Consider the following 18,299-nt stretch of genomic DNA (forward strand, 5'->3'; position numbering starts at 1 on the left):
TGCTGAGCCACAGAACCGATTATGGAAACTTTCACAGAATGAGGCTCACAGAATGTTAAACTCACCGGATGTCACAACCTGATGTCTCTTACAATAGACTCCGAACTCTCCACAGGTTTGTTCCTCTAAATCAGCAGACTGTTCGGTGTCGATAATGTAGCCCCATGAACGAGTTGATAAATTTCTAATTCCTCACTTCCACCTTTAAAGTATCGCTGCAGCCTAAATTATGTATACATCAGCAGGGATAAAACAGCGGTAAACTGGAAGGTTGAGCTAACAGACCTGCCCCTCCGGCAACCAAGTCTAAATAATGGCTAAACTACCATGCTTCCAGTCGTTGGCCCCGACCCTGAGCTCATCTACCTTTCGTACAATTCTTACTGCATTGAAGCGTACGCAGCTCAGAACATGAGACCCCGCGGGCACAACCTTTACCTTCTTGACTTAGTCTGAGGTCTTGACAACATCAGTCCATGCAATGACTCCGCTACTTGTTCAAACATTCTGTTTATCATCCCCCTGCAACTCTAGCTTAAACATAACAAAGACCTCTCAAGCCTTCACGCTGGGATATTAGTTCCACTCCTGTTCAGGTGTAAACTGAGAGAGTTGCTCGGTGGCAGAGAAAATGAAGGAGCTGAACAACGTGGGGCGCTCAGGCGCCACCGACAGGCAGGACTCTGTGCTGCCCCCAAGTGTTCGCTCGGCAGAAGACACGCTCAGTTGTTGTACTTTGTGGATTTCGGTGGATTTTAAAGTGCCTAGGACCTCCCGCGCAAATGAGCGTGTGTACATAAAACGTGAAAGTATTTTACTGATATCATACATATGGTTACTATCTTTCTATTTTGAACATATTATGTGTGTTTTGTGCCGTGTGTGACTGCTGGTGCTGTGTTTTGGAGCTTGACTCTGGCTGTATTCATGGACGGTCATGTGTGATAAACTTACAATTAAACTTCTGTAGAGGTCGCACCTTCCAAACATGAGAGCCCAGAGTTTCACATATCAGAAGTCCTCGTTGCAACCCTAGATCTTCAGCCACATTTTAAACTGAATGTACTTCTAACTTTGGCCACACCTGCACACACATGAGTTTGGAGAACCCGCTCCCTTTTCCTACCCATACACTGGCGACGATAACGACCGCATACCATCGAAGAATCTCGTTCTCGTCCACAGTATCTCTTTTCCGTTCCCCGAACAAAGACAACCCTGTCGATACAGCTCGTCATATTTCACACCATTCCCTACGGTGCCACAGAACCATACTCACTGCCAGAGATCTGACCAGTGTGCCTTTCCCCTGTTTGGTCATTTGTACCTCTCTCCTCCAATCCAGAAGTATCCAAAATGATCTAACTGTTATTGATCGGGTTGACCACAAGGCGTTTTTGCACTGGCTCTGGTTGTTTAACCCCTTTCACCTTCATGTCTGTCACCCAGTTTTCTGTATCCTACACAGTGGGCATAAATACATCTCTATATGGCCTCCCTATCACCCCCTCGGCTTCCCGAATGTCCCGAGTTCATCCAGTTATAGTTCCAACTCTGTACCGCTGTCCGGGTCCGATCCAGAACCGCGTTCCGGGTTTTGGTCCGGTCCGGGGGCTCCGGACTCCGGGTCCTGCTGTTGTCCCTCCCGTCACCCGTGATCTAGTTAGGACCCTCCTGGTTCAAGGAGCCAAACACTGTGTTTTAGAAGGTGCAGCTGGATCACCTTCATGCAGGTGAAGTTGTCGGGAACTCTGGAGGTCTCCCATCTTTCCCACATCTCGCAAAGGAGTATTCAATTCTCCTGCCAATTATTGCTACTGCTCTGACGCTGGTTATAAAAAAAGAATCAATAAGTAAACTGAAAACAAATCTATCAACGGTTTTCTGTCTTCTCTCACTCATGAATCTCCTCCTTGAAGATTCGAAGAGATAAACCCTCTGACTTCCACACAAATCCAATTCCCCCCACTCTTTCCCTCCAGTCCGGCTTATCACACACACACACACACACACACACACACACACACACACACACACACACACACACACACACACACACACACACACACACACATTCAAACACTGAGTGAAATTCTCTCCAAACCGTCCCATGCAACACACCTATGTTCAGACTCAGACTGAAGCTCCTTCTACACAGTCCCATCACACTCTCCTGAAGTCAGACAGTGGGTGACGCTTTCTCCGGACCGTCCTATCGCACACACCCGGGTTCAGACACAAACTGAAACTCACTCCCCCGGGTCCCTTCAGTATCTCCGATATTCCGAAGCTCCTTCCCTATCACCAATCCCCAAAACTCCGTCATTCCTGATGTCTTGAATTGTGTGCCGGCTCGGAGAATGTGCGTGAGTTTCTGTTCAGGGGTAGTGCAGGGAACAGGAGATAATTGGAAGAGGGGATGGTTTTGGTGGGAGAACGGACGTGGTGGTGAGATATCAGTCATTGGGATGAAGTGGTGTCGAACTAAACGATCGGCCTGTTCACACAGAACAGTGCAGAGGCTCAGAACCGAGAGGGAGGGAGACGTGTAGAGGATGAGGGGATTAATGGAACCGTGGAGGACCAGCAGGGGATGGAGCGGGTCAGGGAGACAGGGAGAGGAGGATATAACGGAGATGGCACGAGTGTAGTGGATGAAGGGTTGATGGTGACAGGGTGTGTAGAAGAAGATGACGGTGTTGGAAACGGGGAGGACTGTAGGGAAAGTCTTGGATGACGGTGACGAGCATGGTTGGCTAGGAAGGAGGGTTGACGACGAACAGGAGACTGAAAACTCAATGAACCACGAACACCTTCTTCCCCTCCGCCAGCATATTCTTGGACGCATCAACACCACATCAACATGTTTGCGGCATTTATTAGCTTTTTGCATTTGACATTAATCTTATATATTTGCGCCCTACTGATTCTTCAAAAGAACAAATCCCAGGTGGTCTAAGTCACTGAGAATAACCCGGACCGTGAACCCGGTAGAAAAGATGCGATACAGGTGGACAGGACATTTGACACGCTGGCCTTCATCAGTCAGGACACTGAGTACGGGAGTCGGAGGTCACGTTGCAGTTGCAGATGACGTCGGTCAGGCCGCACTTGGAGTATGGAGTTCAGTTCTGCTTGCCTTGCTCTGAGAGAAATCTCAACGAACTGGAAAGATTGCAGAGGGAGATTTCCGTGGATGCTGCCGGGCCGGAGGGAATGATTTATGGAGCGAGGTTGGGAATTCTGAGACTTTTTTCGGTGTCCTTACAGAGGTGTACAAATCCACGAGGGACACAGATCAGGCGAATGCGTGCACTCTATTTCCCCAGGACTGAGGTATCGAGAACATAAACGCACATGATTGAGCTGGGAGCAGCTAAAGATAGAAGCGGGGAGCAAGTTGGTGTAGATTAAAGAGATACAGTGGGATGGGGAGAGTGGGTAGAGATGGAATAGAGAATCGAGGGAGAGACCGGGAACAGAAGGGGGAATTGGGGGAGAGGAAGGCAAGAAAGCGGTGTGAGGGAAAAAGGGGATGAAACAGTGGAGGCGAGAATGGAGAGGGATGAGAGTGAGACTTCGTACTGACGAGTGTAAAGAGAGGGCAAGATGATGATTAAGATTGCGATAGAAGGAAAGAGGAGAACAGGGTAAGGGTGAGGGGCAGCAGTGCGGAAGGAGTAGTGCGAGTGGTTAAGTGAAATGGAGGAGAAAGAGGGATTTATCATTACATTCAAGTCGGTCCCACTGGTTGCTGACAGAGACCCTGGATCTTTTCAGAAATATCCGGGCACAAAGGTGCGGACTTCTCGCAGATGAAGCGATAACGAACCTTATTGCAAGGTTTATTCTCACTGTCATATGTACATACATCGCATTCGGGGTCTTCATCGTACATCCTGTACACGACTTTCGAAGCCACTTTCCTGTCAAAGAATGGTAAACATTTTTAACGCACCTCCAGCAGTGAGTCCCGAAAACAACTGAAGACCTCCCGTGCCATTGACCTTTGGCACCCCAACATCTCCCACAACCCCACTTTCCCAGCACAGCCCTGTGCCAGTCTCCATAATACACCCACTGACCCACTTTCTCCCTGCAGCCCTGTGTCAATAATCAAAGTAATCCCTTGCCTCACTCTCTACCCACAGATCGGTGCCAGAGACCAAAATAGTTACAGCACCCAACCATCTCCTCACAGGCCCGTGTCTGTCCCCAAAACATTCCCACAGCGCCAGTGTCTCCCAAGGCCCCATGTCAGTCCTCAAAATGCTCCCACCTCTTTACAGTCTCACAACAGGCTTGTGTTTTCTGCCTAAGTACTCACACTCAGCACTCCCACCCCACGGATCAGTGTTAGTCTAAACTACACCCACTGCCTGACTCTCTCCCTACAATCCCGTGCCGGTCCCCGAAATAATCCCACTGCTCAACCCTCTTCTTAGAAACCTGTGTCAATCACCGAAACATCTCCCGCTTCCCATGCTCTCCCCAAGGACGTGTCTTTGGCCCCAGAGTACTCCCACTGAACCATTCTCTCCCCCACAGATCTGTGTCTGTCCCCAAAGTCCCATCATTCTCTCCCGACAGACGTGATCCAAGCCACAAAGTGCTCCCACTGCCTCACTCTCTCCAACAAACTGGGTCAGTTCCCAGAAGAGCTCCATAGCTCCACCCTCTACCCCGGCCCCTTGCTAGTTCCCCAAATACTTGCACTTCACATTCTCACCTCAAGTTCCCGTGCGACTTCCCAAAATAATCCTAATACCTAGCCTTCTCCCTAAAGATCTGTGCCAACCACCAAAAGACTCCCGCTTCGCACTCTCTTCCCAGAGCCCATGTCACTTCCCACATTTGGAGAAGGAAGTCTGAAGATCGGAACGGGAGTGAGGCGGGAGCCATTTTGATTTTTTCTTCCTCTCATCGGACTTAAGAGAGGCGGGACTGCGCAGGCGTGTGACGTTGGGCAGTGAAGCGGGGAAGATTTAAAAGGAACACAGCCTTATCCGGCAGGCAGCGTGGTCTTGCGGGCAGCGGGTTATATTTTCATTTTTTTTTTTAATTTGAGGAAAGACGGAATTATAAGTGTGAGGGCAGCACATTGTTCTCCGTGTCGGATGTGGGAGGCCCTGGAGTCTCCTAGCCTCCCGTACGTGTACATCTGCGTCAGGTGCGCAGAGCTGGAGCTCCTAAGGGACCGTGTTAGGGAAATGGAACCGCTGATTGATGACCTTCGTCTGGTCAGGGAGAGGGAGGAAATAATAGAGAAGAGTTACAGATAGGTGGTCACACCAGAGTCACGGAAGGCAGGCAGGTGGGTCACAGTTAGGAAAGAGAAGGAGAGGATTCAGGCTGTAGAGAGTTCCCCAGTGGCTGTACCCCTTGACAATAAGTACTCCTGATTGAGTACTGTTGGGGGGGGCAAACTACCTGGGGGCAACGACAGTGGCCGAGCCAACGGCACAAAGAGTCCGGCTCTGTAGATTTGAAGGGTAGGGGAAGGAAGAGGAAGGCAGTAGTAATAGGGGACTCGATAGTTAACGGGTCAGATAGGCGTTTCTGTGAACGTAGTCTGTAGACCCCGATGGTAGTTTGCTTCACTGATGCCAGGGTCGGGGTTGTTTCCGTTTGCGTCCATGATATCCAGAGTTGGGAGTGTGAGGAGCCAGGGGTCGTGGTACATATAGGTAACAATGATATAGGTTGGAAAAGGGAAGAGTTCCTGCACGGAGATTATAGAGAACTAGGAAGCGAGTGGAGACGAAGGGCCGCAAAGGTAGTAATCTCAGGATTACTGCTTGTGCCACACGACAGTGAGAGTAGGAATGCAATGAGGTGGAGAATAAATTCGTGGATCAAGGATTGGTGCAGTGTTCAGGGGGTCAAGTTTCTGCATCACTGGGACCTCTTTTGGGGCAGGTGTGACCTGTACAAAAAGGAGGGATTACACTTGAATCCAGGGGGACAAATATCCTGGCCGGGAGATTTGCTAAGGCTACTGGGGAGATTTTAAACTAGACTGTTTGGGGGGTGGGAACCAATTTGAAAAGACTAGGGGAGAGGAGGTTCGTTGCCAAATTCAGAAAGCTCGTAGACAGTGAGTGAGGGAGCATAGACAAGTGACAGAAAAGGGGTGCGCTCAGACCGAAAATGTAGGGGAGAAGGCAGAAAATTATAACAAAGTTGTTTGCACCGTTAGGGATAAACAGAGAGGAAGAGGGGGAGAGTTGTTTTTTTTTTAATGCATCTATTTCAATGCTAGGCGCATTGTAAGAAAAGTGGATGAGAGAGCGTGGATTGATACCTGGAAATATGACGTTGTAGTAATTAGTGAAACTGTTGCAGGAGGGGTGTGATTGGCAACTAAATATTCGTGGATTTCGCTGATTCAGGTGTGATTGAATCGGAGGTGTTGCATTGCTTGTCAGAGAAAATATTACAGCAGTGGTTAATCAGGATAGATTAGAGGGCTCGTCTAGGGAGGCTACCCGGGTGGATTTGAGGAATGGGAAAGATGTAGTAGCAATTAAATACCACATACGGGGAGTGAGAATTGGAGGATCAAATTGCTTAGGATATAGCAGATACTTGTAGTAAGTATAGGGACGTAATTATAGGAGATTTTAATTTTCCACACATAGACAGGGAAGCCCATTCTGAAAAAGGGCTGGGTGGTTTGCAGTTGTAGAATGTATGCAGTATAGTACTTTTTGCAGCAATACATATAGGTACCAACACGAGAAGGGGCAGTGTCGGATCTGCTGTTAGGGAATGAGATAGGTCAGTTGATGGAGGTATGATTTGGTGATCACTGCGGGTTCAAAAATCACGATACCATTAGTTTAAATTAAATTAGGGAGAAGTATGGGACAGGACCCAGTGTTGAGATTTTTGATTGGAGAAAGTCTAACTTTGAGGAGATGCGAAAGGATTTAGGAGTGAATTGGGACAAGTTATTTTATTGGAAGGATGTTATTGAGTAATGGAGGTCATTCAAAGTTGAAAATTTGAGGGTACAGATTATTTATGTTCCTGTTAGGTTGAAAGAAAAGGATAAACGTTTGAGAAAGCAATGGTTTTCAAAGGATTTTGGAAACTTGGTTCGGAAAAAGCGAGAGATCTACAATAAATATAGGCAGCATGGAATAAATGAGGTTCTCGAGGAATATAGACAATGTAAAAAGTATCTTAAGGAAGAAAAAGGAAGATATGAGATTGCTTTGGCAAGTAAGGTGAAAGTAAATCCGAAGGGTTCCTACAGTTATAGTAATAGCAAAAGGATAGTGAGCGATAAAATTGGTCCCTTCGAGAATCAGAGTGGACAGCCAGGTGTGGAGCCAAAAGAGATGGGGGAGATTTTGAACAATTTATTTTCATCGGTATACACTAAAGAGAAGGATATTAAATTGCATGAGTTAAGACTAACAAGTAGGGTAGTTAGGGAAACTATGATGATTAAAGAAGAGGAAGTACTGGAGCTTTTAAAGAATAAAAAAATGGATAAGTTCCGAGTCCTGATAAGATATTTCCTAGGCCCTTGAGGGAAGTTAGTGTAGAAATAGCAGGGGCTCTGACAGATATATTTCAAATGCCATTAGAAACGGGGATGGTGCGGGGGATTGGCGTATACATATCTGGTTCCATTGCTTCAAAAATAATCTACGTGTAAACCTAACAATTATCGGCCTGCAAATCTGACGTCAGTCCTGCATAAATTAATGGAAAGTATTCTTCGATATGGTATGTATTATCTGGATAGACAGGGTCTGATTAGGAGCGGTCAACATGCATTCGTGCGTGGAAGGTCATGTTTCTCAATTTTTATTGCGTTTTCTGAAGATGTTACTAGGAAGCCTGACGAGCGTAATGTAGTGGATATTGACTATATGGACTTCAGTAAGGCCTTTGACAAGGTTCCGCACGGAAGGTTATATAGGAAGGTTCAATCGTTAGGTATTAATATTGAAGTAGTAAAATGGATTCAGCAGTGGCTGGATGGGAGATGCCAGAAATCAGTGATAGGTAACTGTATGACAGGTGGGAGGCCGGTAATTAGTGGTGTCCCACGGGATATGTACTTGGTCCAGCGATGTTCTTCATATCCATTAACAATCTGGATGGTGGGGTAGTAAATTGAATCAGTAAATATGCAGATGATGCTAAGACAGGTGCAGTTGTGGATAACGAAGCATGTTTTCAAAGCTTGCAGAGAGATTTAGGCCAGCTGGAAGTGTGTGCTGGAAGATGGCAGATGGAGTTTTATGCTGATAAGCGTGAGGTGCTACATTTTGTTAGGACTCATCAAAATAGGACATACATGGTAAATCGTAAGGCAATAAGGAATGCTGTAGAACAGAGTGATCTAGGAACACTGGTGCATAATTCCCTGAAGGTGGAATCTCATGTGGATAGCGTGGTGAAGAAAACTTTTGGTATGTTGGCCTTTATAAGTGTCAGAGTTGGGATGTAATGTTAAAATTGTACAAGACATTGCTGAGGGCAAATTTGGAGTTTTGAGTACTATTCTGTCACAGAATTATCGGCAAGGTGTCAACAAAATAAATAGAGTACCGACGATATTTCCGGAAGGTAACCTATGTTTCAGCACGAATTTTACCGGGAAAGGTTGAACAAGTTATTTCTTTATTCTGTGGAGCGTAGAAGGTTGAGGGGGGAATTGACAGAGGGATTTACGATTACAAGGGGAATAGCTAGATTTAACGTAGATAGGCTTTTACTACTGAGAGTAGGGGAGATTCAAACACGACGACATGAGTTGAGAGTTAATAGGCAAATGTTTAGGGGCAACACAAAGGGGAACTTCTATACTCAGAGAGTGGTAGCTGTGTGGAACAAGTTTCCAGTAGAAGCAGCACAGGCAGGTTTGATTTTGTCTTAAAAAAAGATTGGTCTTTGGACAGGAATGGAATGGTTGGTTAAGGGCTGAGTGCAGTTAGGGGTGACAAGGTGAGAGAAAGCTTTCGGCACGGACTAGAAGGGCCGGGATGGCCTGTTTCCGTGCTGTAATGCTTTTCTTGTTATATGGTGAAAATAAATTTACTACACGCTCTCTACCAACAGCCCGTGTCAAACCCCAAACAAATCAAATTGCCCATTCTCTCATCGGAGAAATTTCTGTCTTTAAAATACCCCGATTCCCCATTTTCTCCTCACAGCCCTTGTTTGTCTCCAAAGTCATTACAATGCCGACTCCCGTTAGCAACCCATGTCTGACCACAAACTATTCCCACTGCACACAAACTTCCCGAAGCCTTTGCCAGTCACCAAAATGAATCCACTGCCCACTCGCCTCTCGCAGCCTGTATCAATCCGACGACCCACTTTCTCCCAAAAGCTTACAAGATCCCAAATCTCACCCGGCTTTGCATTTTCCAATCCAGTATGAAATGCCTTGGTCGTGGAAAGTTTTGCTAAAATAAATCTGTGAAATTAATTTGCTATCATTAATGATTGAATTTGAGCAAAATTTAAGGAGAGTCCCTTTATGTCTGACTCCAGGAGAGTGTGAAGAGATGGTGTTGAAGGAGCTTAATTCTGTGTCTCACAACAGGAGAATGTCATGGCACGGTGTGTAGTGCGCTTTACTCTGTGTCTGACCCTGGGAGTGTGTGATGAGACGGTGTGGAGGGAGCGCTATGTGTCCGACCACGGGAGTGTGTAATGTGACGGTGTGGAGGGAGCTTCGCTCTGTGTCTGATCCCGGAAATGTGTGATGGGATGGTGTTAAGGAGATTCATTTAAGTTCTGACACCGGGAGTGTGTGCTGTGACTAGAAGCGGGGAGATTCACTCTGTGTCTGAACCCGGAAGTGTGAGATCAAGCGGTGTGGAGGGAGCTTCACTTTGGTGTGGATATATCTTCCTTCGACACGTACCTCTTCTTCTGCTGAATTTATTTCAAGAAGTTTAGAATCGGTGTTCAAACAATACTCTTTCGCCTCTTTGTAGTAATATTTAAACGTGGATATAAAATAACACCCTTCTTCATTTCTGATCCATTCCTGGGAAAACGTTTGCTCTGAAAATTGGGAACAAGGAACATTGAATCTCCCTGCATACTGTCCATTACATCCGCTGGGTGTCAGACACAGAAAGAGGATCCCTCCTCACCGACCCATCACGCACAACTGGTCAAATACAAAATGAATCACCCTCCTTACCAGTCCCTTGAAAATTCCGAACAGGTAAAAGTCAATCGCCTACATACAGCGGAAGACAGACATAGAATAGGGATCTCTACACACCATCACTTCACACAATCGTGGTCCCTCCACATCTTCCCATCACACAATCCTGGGCTTGTGATGCTCCCTCCAGACTTTCTCATCACATTATCCATTTGTCAGAAACAGAGTGACGCTCCCTCCAACCCATCCAATCATACACTTCCGGGGTCAGACACAGAGTGAAGCTCCCTCCATATCATCCAATCACAAACCCCCGGGATCAGACAGAGACAATCTCCCTTCACACTGTCTATTCCAACACTTCCGAGATAAGACTCGCAATGAAACTACACAAATTTGGGTTCTGCACACAATGTCCCGTCACACACATTCGGGGACAGACGAAGAATGAAGCTCTTGTCTTACGGTCTCATCATACTCTCCCGGTGTCAGACACAGAGCGATGCTTCTTTCCCACTGTCCCATCACACACGACCAGGGTCAGACACAGATTCAAGCTTTCTCTCCGCCACGCTATCACACACTCCTTTGGTCAAACATGGAGTGAAACTCCCTGCACACGCTCCCATCACATAATCGTGCGGATAAACACAGAGTTAGCCTCCATCCACACTTCCCCAACACACCTCTCGTGATCAAATACTAAATGAAACACTCTCTGCACCATCCCGCCGCATACTCCCTTTTTCAGACACAGTGACACAGATGCTCCTTCTGCACGGTGGCATCAAATAGCACAGGAGTCGGAAAGCGAGCAAAGGCACCCCCCACACCGTCCAATCATACACTCCCGGGGTCAGACACAGTGAAGCTGTATCCATACTGTCTCATTCCGACATTCCCGGAGTGAGACAAAGAGTGAAGCTGTAATGTTACGTCTCACAATCTCGTGTTCAGACACAGACTAAATCCACCTCCACAACGTCCCGTCACATTCTGCTTGACTCAGTGACAGTGAAACTTCCTCCACCCAGCCCCATCACATATTCACCGAGTCAAACACAGAGTGAATCACCCTCCATACCATCTTTCACACACTCCCGATGTCAAGCACAGAGTCGCGCTTCCTCTCTCCGTGCCTGCCCTGTGATGAGGAGCGGGTGAAAGAGGGGGATAATGCCTCACCTCTTCTGCTGGTCAACAATTCACAGATTTGAGCCTTGGTTTCGTTGACAGATCTGTACTTCGTTTCCATCTCAGTGAACTGGTTACGGAGCAAGGACAGACTGGAGTTGAGCGCAGAGAGTTTGGATTGAAGGGTTGAGTTTAACTTATGGTAGTTTCGGTCGGAAGTGACAGACTGACGAATCTGTGACACTGAGAGAGATGGCGAAGGACGTTTAGCGTTTACAGTGATACATGATTCAGCGTCACGCTACCGAACGGGTCACAGAGAGTGTTGTGACAGTGTCACGGTGAAAGGTGTCAAAGTGAAGGAGGTGCTGGTTACACAGTGAGAGGCATTGGCGCCACCTTGAGGGGCGTGTCTGTCACGCTGAGGGGTATATCCATGTCCCGCAAAAGGTTTTGTTGTTGTTACTACAGGGGTCTGCGTCAGCATCGAGCAGGCCATGTCCGAGTTTCTGTGAGTGGCGTGTCGCTGTCGCTGTGATAAGTGTTTCTGTGCCCCGGCGGGAGGTGACCCGGTCACAGTGAAGTGTATCTCCATGTCAAGGCGAAGGAAATGTCAGGATGAGGGGCCTCGTGGTGTCACGGTGGGTGGAGTATCTGCGTGGGGTGCGCTGTTCTCTCAGAGCGGTGTATGTCTGTGTCACGGTGAGAGACATGTCATGGCCACAGTGTGTGTGAGAGGGTCACGCTGAGGTGTGTGACGTTGTCACCGACATTACTATGTTGGTGTCATTGTTTGCCTGTGTTCGGGTGAAGTGAAGGGAATTGCCTCAGTGAGCGGTGCATCGGTGTTATGTTGATGTGTGATACTGGCCCAGGAATGGGTGTTACGTCTGAGTCTTTGTCACGATGCGGTGACGAGCGGATCACGTTGAGGAGCGTGTCAGTGCCATGGTAAAGAGCGTGTCAGTGTCACTGTGAGGTGTGTTTCGGTGTCGACCTGTGGAGATTATCAATGACATGGTCAGGGGCATGTCGGCGTGACAGTGAGGGATGCGTAGCTGTCAGTGTGACTGCCGAGTGTGTGTCACAGCGATGTTCGTGTCAGGGTCGCGGTCAGGAGTGTATCTGTGTCTCGTTGAAGGTCGTGACCGTGCTACGGTAATAACATTGTTGATGTTATGGTGAATGGCGTGTCGGGATCAGGACGAATCTTGATTGTGTTACGGTAAAGGCCGTGTTTTTATTACGGATAGAGGTGTGTCCGTGTTTTGGTGATGGGTTTTAAACTGTGTTACAGTGAGGGGCGTGTGGGTGTCATTATTTGGGGTCTGACTCCACCGGGGGACCGTTCCACTCACCATGGATCGAGAGACCGGCCACTGTCACGATGAGGGCGGACGTAACTAGGCAGAGTAGGCAGATCAGACGGTGCGGTCTATTTCCGAACTTCACTTTCGACTGTTGTTCATGCGCAACTGTGGAGAGACCACACGAACAAGATGATAATAAACACTTATTAAGACCATAGGAGGTACTTAATGAATACTTTACTTCATTATCTTAGTGACGCAGTGATGACTTGCAGCAGACTGAAAAATCTGAGCACGTAGATATTAAGAAAGAGGATGGAATGGAGCTTTTGGAAAGCATCGAGTTTGAGAAGTCGCTGGTACCGCACGAAATACACCCCAGGCTACTGTGGGAGGCGAGGAACGAGATTGCTGAGCCTCTGGCGATGATCATTGCATCATCAATGGAGACGGTAGAGGTACCGGAGGATTGGAGGTATGCGGATGTTGTTCCTTTATTCAAGAAAGGAAGAAGAAATAGCCCAGGAAATTTAGAGCAATGAATCTTACATCAGTAGTTGGTAAGTTGATGGAGAAGATCCGGATGGGCAAGATTTGGAGAGGAATGATATAATTAGGAATAGGCAGCATGGCTTTGTAAAAGGCAGATCGTGCCTTACGAGACTGATTGAAGTGTTGTGGGGATGTGTCTAAACTCATTGATGAAGGAAGGACAGATGATGTAGTGTATATGGGTTTCATTTTATGTAGTACCCCATGCAAGGTTTACTGAGAAAGTAAGGAGGAATGGCATCCAAAAGGATATTGCTTTGTGGATCCAGAACTGGATTGCCCACAGAAGGCAAAGTGTGATTGTAGATGGGTCATATACTGCATGGTAAGTGCAGAATTTGTATGTTCCTAACAGGATTAAAGGCAAAGTGAATAAGATTAAGGAACCTTGGTTCTCTGGGGATATTAGAACTTCGATAAAGAAAAAAAGAGAGAATGTATGGCATGTTAGGAAAGAAGGGGCAAATGAGATTCTTGAGGAGTATAAAAAGTGCATGAAAATGCTGAAGGAAGAAATCAGGAGGGTTAAAAGAAGACATGAGGTTGTTCTGGCAGTCAAGGTGAAGGATAATCTTAAGAGCTTCTGCAGAAATATTAAGTGCAAAAGAATAGAAAGGGATACAATTGCCCCTCTTGAAAATCTAAGTGGTCGGCTCCGTATGGAACCAAAAGAAATGGAGCAGAAATGTATCTTTGTAACTGTATTTACTAAGGAAACTGACAAGTTTTCTCTGGAAATGTGCGAAACAAGTAGTGAGGTCATGGAACCTATACAGATTGAAGAGGAGGAGGTCATTGTTGTCTAGAGACAAGTCAGAGTGGATAAATCCACAGGCCCTGACAGGGTTTACCCTCGGTCCCTGGTGTTGAGGCAAGTCAAAGTGGATAAATCCCGGGCCCTGACAGTGTTTACCCTCGGTCCCAGAAGGAGAGTGGTGTTCAGGCAATTCAGAGTGGATAAATCCCGGGCCCTGACAGGGTTTACCCTCGGTCCCAGAACGAGACTGGTGTTGAGGCAAGTCAGAGTCGATGAATCCACGGGCCCTGACAGGGTTTACCCTCGGTCCCTGAAGGAGACTGGTGTTGAGGCAAGTCAGAGTGGATAAATCCCGGGCCCTGACGGGGTTTACCCTCGGTCCCTGAAGGAGACTAGTGTTGCAATTGCAGGGGCCCTGGTAGAAAAAAATAAAACGTCGGTATCCACGGGTCAGGCGCCGGAGGATTGGAGGATTGCTGTTCCGTTTTTCCGCTCTTTAAATAAAAAGGTTCCAAAAATTATCTGGGCAATTGTAGGCCGGTATGTTTACCATCAGGATTTGGCAATTTATTAGAAGTAGTAGTAAGGTGTAGAATCTACAAGTACTTGGATCTGGAAGAACTGATCAGGCACGGGGCGTAAATGTAATTTACGGTCTTAACAAGGTCTCAGATGGTACACTGCTCCGGGGTACCGGGAGGCAGAGGGCACAGGATTAGGTGAGAGTCGATGACGAGGAGGAGAGAGACCTGAGGGTGGGAGGGGTTGGTAGTGAAAAAGGAAGTAGGCAAGGACGAGAGAGTGGGGAGGAGAAAAGGAGGGGAGATAACAGGGGAGCAGAGTGGAGTGGAGGCGGAAGAGTGGGGAGATGGGTAGAAAGAAAGGCAAAGACGGGGAAAGTTTTTTTTTTAAGAGAGTGGTTGGGGAGAATCGGGTACCGAGTAGAGGAGGAGATTGGAGGAGGAGGAGGATAACGGTGTACGGGAGGGGCGGAGAGTCTGTGTGGGTTATGTGAAAGTGGAGGGGAGCAAAGGAGGAGAATGTGGATGTTGTCTAGTCTCGAGGGACTGATTTGTGCAGAGAGGTCGGGCAGTTTGGGACTTTAATTCTTGGAACGTAGTGATGACCTCAGAGAGACGTATAAAACCACGAGCGCTGAATGGGGAGGGTTTAAACTGGATTTGCAGCGGGGTAGGAACTGGAGGGCCAGAGCAGATTATGGAGCGGGGGTGGAAATAAATTGTGTTAAAAGTTCATGCAAAGTCAGAAATAGAAGTGTTGTGTATGGGTGTTACAATCTTCTGAGGTGTGTCTATTTCAATACGAGGAGCATTGTCCGGAAAGCAGACAAGCCGAGGGCGTGGATTGACACGTGGATCTATCACATCAATGCCATTACTGAAACTTGGCTACAGGAGGCGCATGGCGACAGCTTAATGTTCCAGGGTTCCGATGTTTCAGATGTGATAGAGGCAGAGGAATGAAGGGTGGGGGTGGGGGTGGTGACTTTGCCAGTCAGGGAAAATGTTACAGCAGTGCTCAAGCAGGACAGATTAGAGGGTTTGGCTACCGAGGCCATATGGGTGGAGCTGAGAAACAGGAAAGACGCGATGACCACATTAATGGGGTTGTATTATAGACCACACAATCGTCAGTGAGAATTGGAGGAGCAAATTTGCAGAGAGACAGCTGACAATTGCAGTAAACATAAAGTTTTCTATATCAATATGTGGAGGTAACAACTAGAGAGGATGCAATTTTAGATCTCCTATTGGGAAACAAGTCAGGACAGGTGACAGAAGTCTGTGAGGGGAAACACCTACGAACAGTGATCATACCGCCATTAGTTTCAAATTGATCATGGATAAAGATAGATCTGGTCCTCGAGTTAAATTTCTAAACTGTTTTGAAGAATTGGTTTAAAAAGTGTGGATTGGGAAAGGTTGTTCTCTGGCAAGGATGTGATTGGTAAGCGGGAGGCCTTCAAAGGAGACATTTTGAGAGTGCAGAGTTTGTATGTTGCTGTCAATATTAAAGTATTAATATACTTTAAAATATTAATAAGAATAAAGAACCTTGGTTCACGAGGGATATTGGAAATCTGATAATGAAGAAGAGAAAGATGTATGACAGATATAGGCACGAAGGAGAAAATGAGATTCTTGAGGAGCATATAAAGTGCAAGAAAATGCTTAAGAAAGAAATCGGGAGGGCTAAAAGAAGATATGATGTTGCTTTGGCAGTCAAGCTGAAGAATAATCCTAAGAGCTTCTACAGGTATATAAAAGCAAATGGACAATAAGGGATAAAATTGATACTCCTGAAAATCAGAGTGGTCGGCTACGTATGGAACCAAAAGAAATGGAGGAGAACTTGAATGTTTTTTTGTATCTGTATTTACTAAAGAAACTGACAAGCTATCTATGGAAACTGGGGAAACAAGTAGTGAGGTCATGGAACCTAAAGAGATTGAAGTGGAGGAGGTGATTGCTGTCTTGAGGCAAGTCAGAGTAGATAAATCCCCAGGCCCTGACAGGGTATTCCCTCGGTCCCTGAAGGAGACTCGTTTTGCAATTGCAGGGGCCCTGTCAGATATATTTAAATTGTACATCTTCCCAACCACTGAGGTCAGACTAACTGGTCTATAATTTCCTTTCTGCAGCCTTCTTCCTTTCTAAAGAGGGCAGTGACATTTTCAATTTTCCAGTCCTCTGGCACCATGCCAGAATCCAATGAATGGATTAAAGGGATGACTTGCAGTGGATTAAAAAGCTTAATAATGTAGAAATACAGAAAGAGGATGTGCTGGAGCTTTTGCAAAGCATCAAGTTGGACAAGTCATCGGAACAGGACGGGATGTACCCCAGGCTACTGTGGGAAGCGAGGTAGGAGTTTGCTGAGCTTCTGGCAATGACCTTTACATCATCAATGAGGACGTGGGGGGGGGGGGTTCCGGAGGATTGGAGTGTTGTGAATGTTGTTCCCTTATTCAAGAAATGGAGGAGGGATAGCCCAGGAAATTATAGGCCTGTGAGTCTTACTTTAGTGGTTGCTTAGTTGATGGAGAAGATCCTGAGAGGCAGGATTTATGAACAATCGGAGAAGTTTATATGAATAGGAATAGGTATCATGGCTTTATCAAGGGCGGGTAGTGCCTCACCAGCCTGATATAATTTTTTGAGGACGTGACTAAGCACATTGATGGAGGTAGAGCCGGAGATGTAGTGCATATGAATTTGATATGATACCCCATGCAAGGCTTATTGAGAAAGTAAGAAGTCATGGGATCCAAGGGGATATTGCTTTGTGGATCAATTACTGGCTTGTCCACAAAAGACAAAGTATACTTGTAGATGGGTCATATTTTGCATGGACGCCTGTGACAAGCGTTGTGCCTCAGGGATCTGTTCTGGGCCACCTTCCCTTTGTGATTTTTATAAATGATCTGGATGAGCAAGCGGAGGGATGGGTTAATAAATTTGCTGGTGAAACTAGGGTTTGAGGTGTTGTGGATAGTGTGGTGGGCTGTCGAAAGTTACAGCGGGACATTGATAGGATGCAAAACTGTGCTGAAAGGTATCCGATGGAGCTCCACTCAGATAAGTGTGAGGTGGTTCATTTTGGTAGGTCAAATATGATGGCAGAATATAGGATTAATGGTAAGACACCTGTCTGTGTGGAGGATCAGAGGGATTTTGTGGTCCGAGTCCATAGGACACTCAAAGCAGCTACATAGGTTGACTCGGTGGTTCAAAAGGAATATGCTGCATTGTCCTTCATCATCGTGTAATTGAATTTAGCAGCTAAGAGGTAATGTTGCCGTTACGTAGGACACTGATCAGACCCCACATGGAGTACTGTGCTCAGTTATTGTTGCCTCACTGAAGGAAGGATTTGGAAGCCATAGAGAGGATTCAAAGGAGATTTTCTAGGAGGTTTCCTGGTTTGGGGAGCATGCCTTCTGAGAATAGGTTGAGTGAATTCGGCGTTTTCTCCTTGGAGCGACGGAGGATGAGATGTGTCAGAGCTGAAAAGGTTGCCACAAGAGGACAATATTTTAAGGTGCTGTGGAGTAGATACAGAGCAGATGTCAGGGGTAAGTTTTTTACGCAGACAGTGGTGAGTGCGAGGGATGGACTGCCTGCAACGGTGCTAGAGGCGGATGCGATAGGTTCATTTAAGAAACTTTTAGATAGGCAAGTGGAACGTTGAAAAATAGAGGGTTATCGGTAAGCCGAGTAATTTCTAAGGTAGGGACATGTTCGGCACAACTTTGAGAGCCGAAACGCCTGTATTGTGCTGTAGGTTTTCAATGTGCTCACCATATGAAGGACCTGGAAACAGTAAAAGATTTACAAGGATGTTGCTTGTAATGGGGAATAAGCCTTAGGAGAATAGG

General features: G+C 46.6%; 1 protein-coding gene across 1 annotated transcript; it reads right to left on the reverse strand.

The window, feature by feature from the left end:
* Positions 1 to 3,872: 3,872 nt before the first annotated feature.
* On the reverse strand, positions 3,873 to 11,477 carry LOC132386549 (oxidized low-density lipoprotein receptor 1-like). Its single transcript, XM_059958828.1, has 3 exons — positions 11,333 to 11,477; positions 9,896 to 10,038; positions 3,873 to 3,926 (listed from the first exon to the last, which is right to left on the reverse strand). Exons 1-3 carry the CDS (start codon positions 11,400 to 11,402, stop codon positions 3,888 to 3,890), a joined length of 252 nt encoding a protein of 83 aa, XP_059814811.1. The 5' UTR covers positions 11,403 to 11,477; the 3' UTR covers positions 3,873 to 3,887.
* Positions 11,478 to 18,299: the final 6,822 nt, after the last annotated feature.

This window comes from Hypanus sabinus, unplaced genomic scaffold, assembly GCF_030144855.1.
Source record: "Hypanus sabinus isolate sHypSab1 unplaced genomic scaffold, sHypSab1.hap1 scaffold_1199, whole genome shotgun sequence".
Taxonomy (NCBI): Eukaryota; Metazoa; Chordata; class Chondrichthyes; order Myliobatiformes; family Dasyatidae; genus Hypanus; species Hypanus sabinus.

Excerpts from the sequence above, each read along its gene's own strand:
- LOC132386549 (XM_059958828.1), bottom strand. The coding sequence starts at position 11,402 with ATGGAAACGAAGTACAGATCTGTCAACGAAACCAAGGCTCAAATCTGT. Across the intron at positions 10,039-11,332 it reads ATTGTTGACCAGCAGAAGAG|AGCAAACGTTTTCCCAGGAA; the intron begins GTGAGGCATTAT and ends CCCAATTTTCAG. Across the intron at positions 3,927-9,895 it reads TAAATTCAGCAGAAGAAGAG|GAAAGTGGCTTCGAAAGTCG; the intron begins GTACGTGTCGAA and ends ATTCTTTGACAG.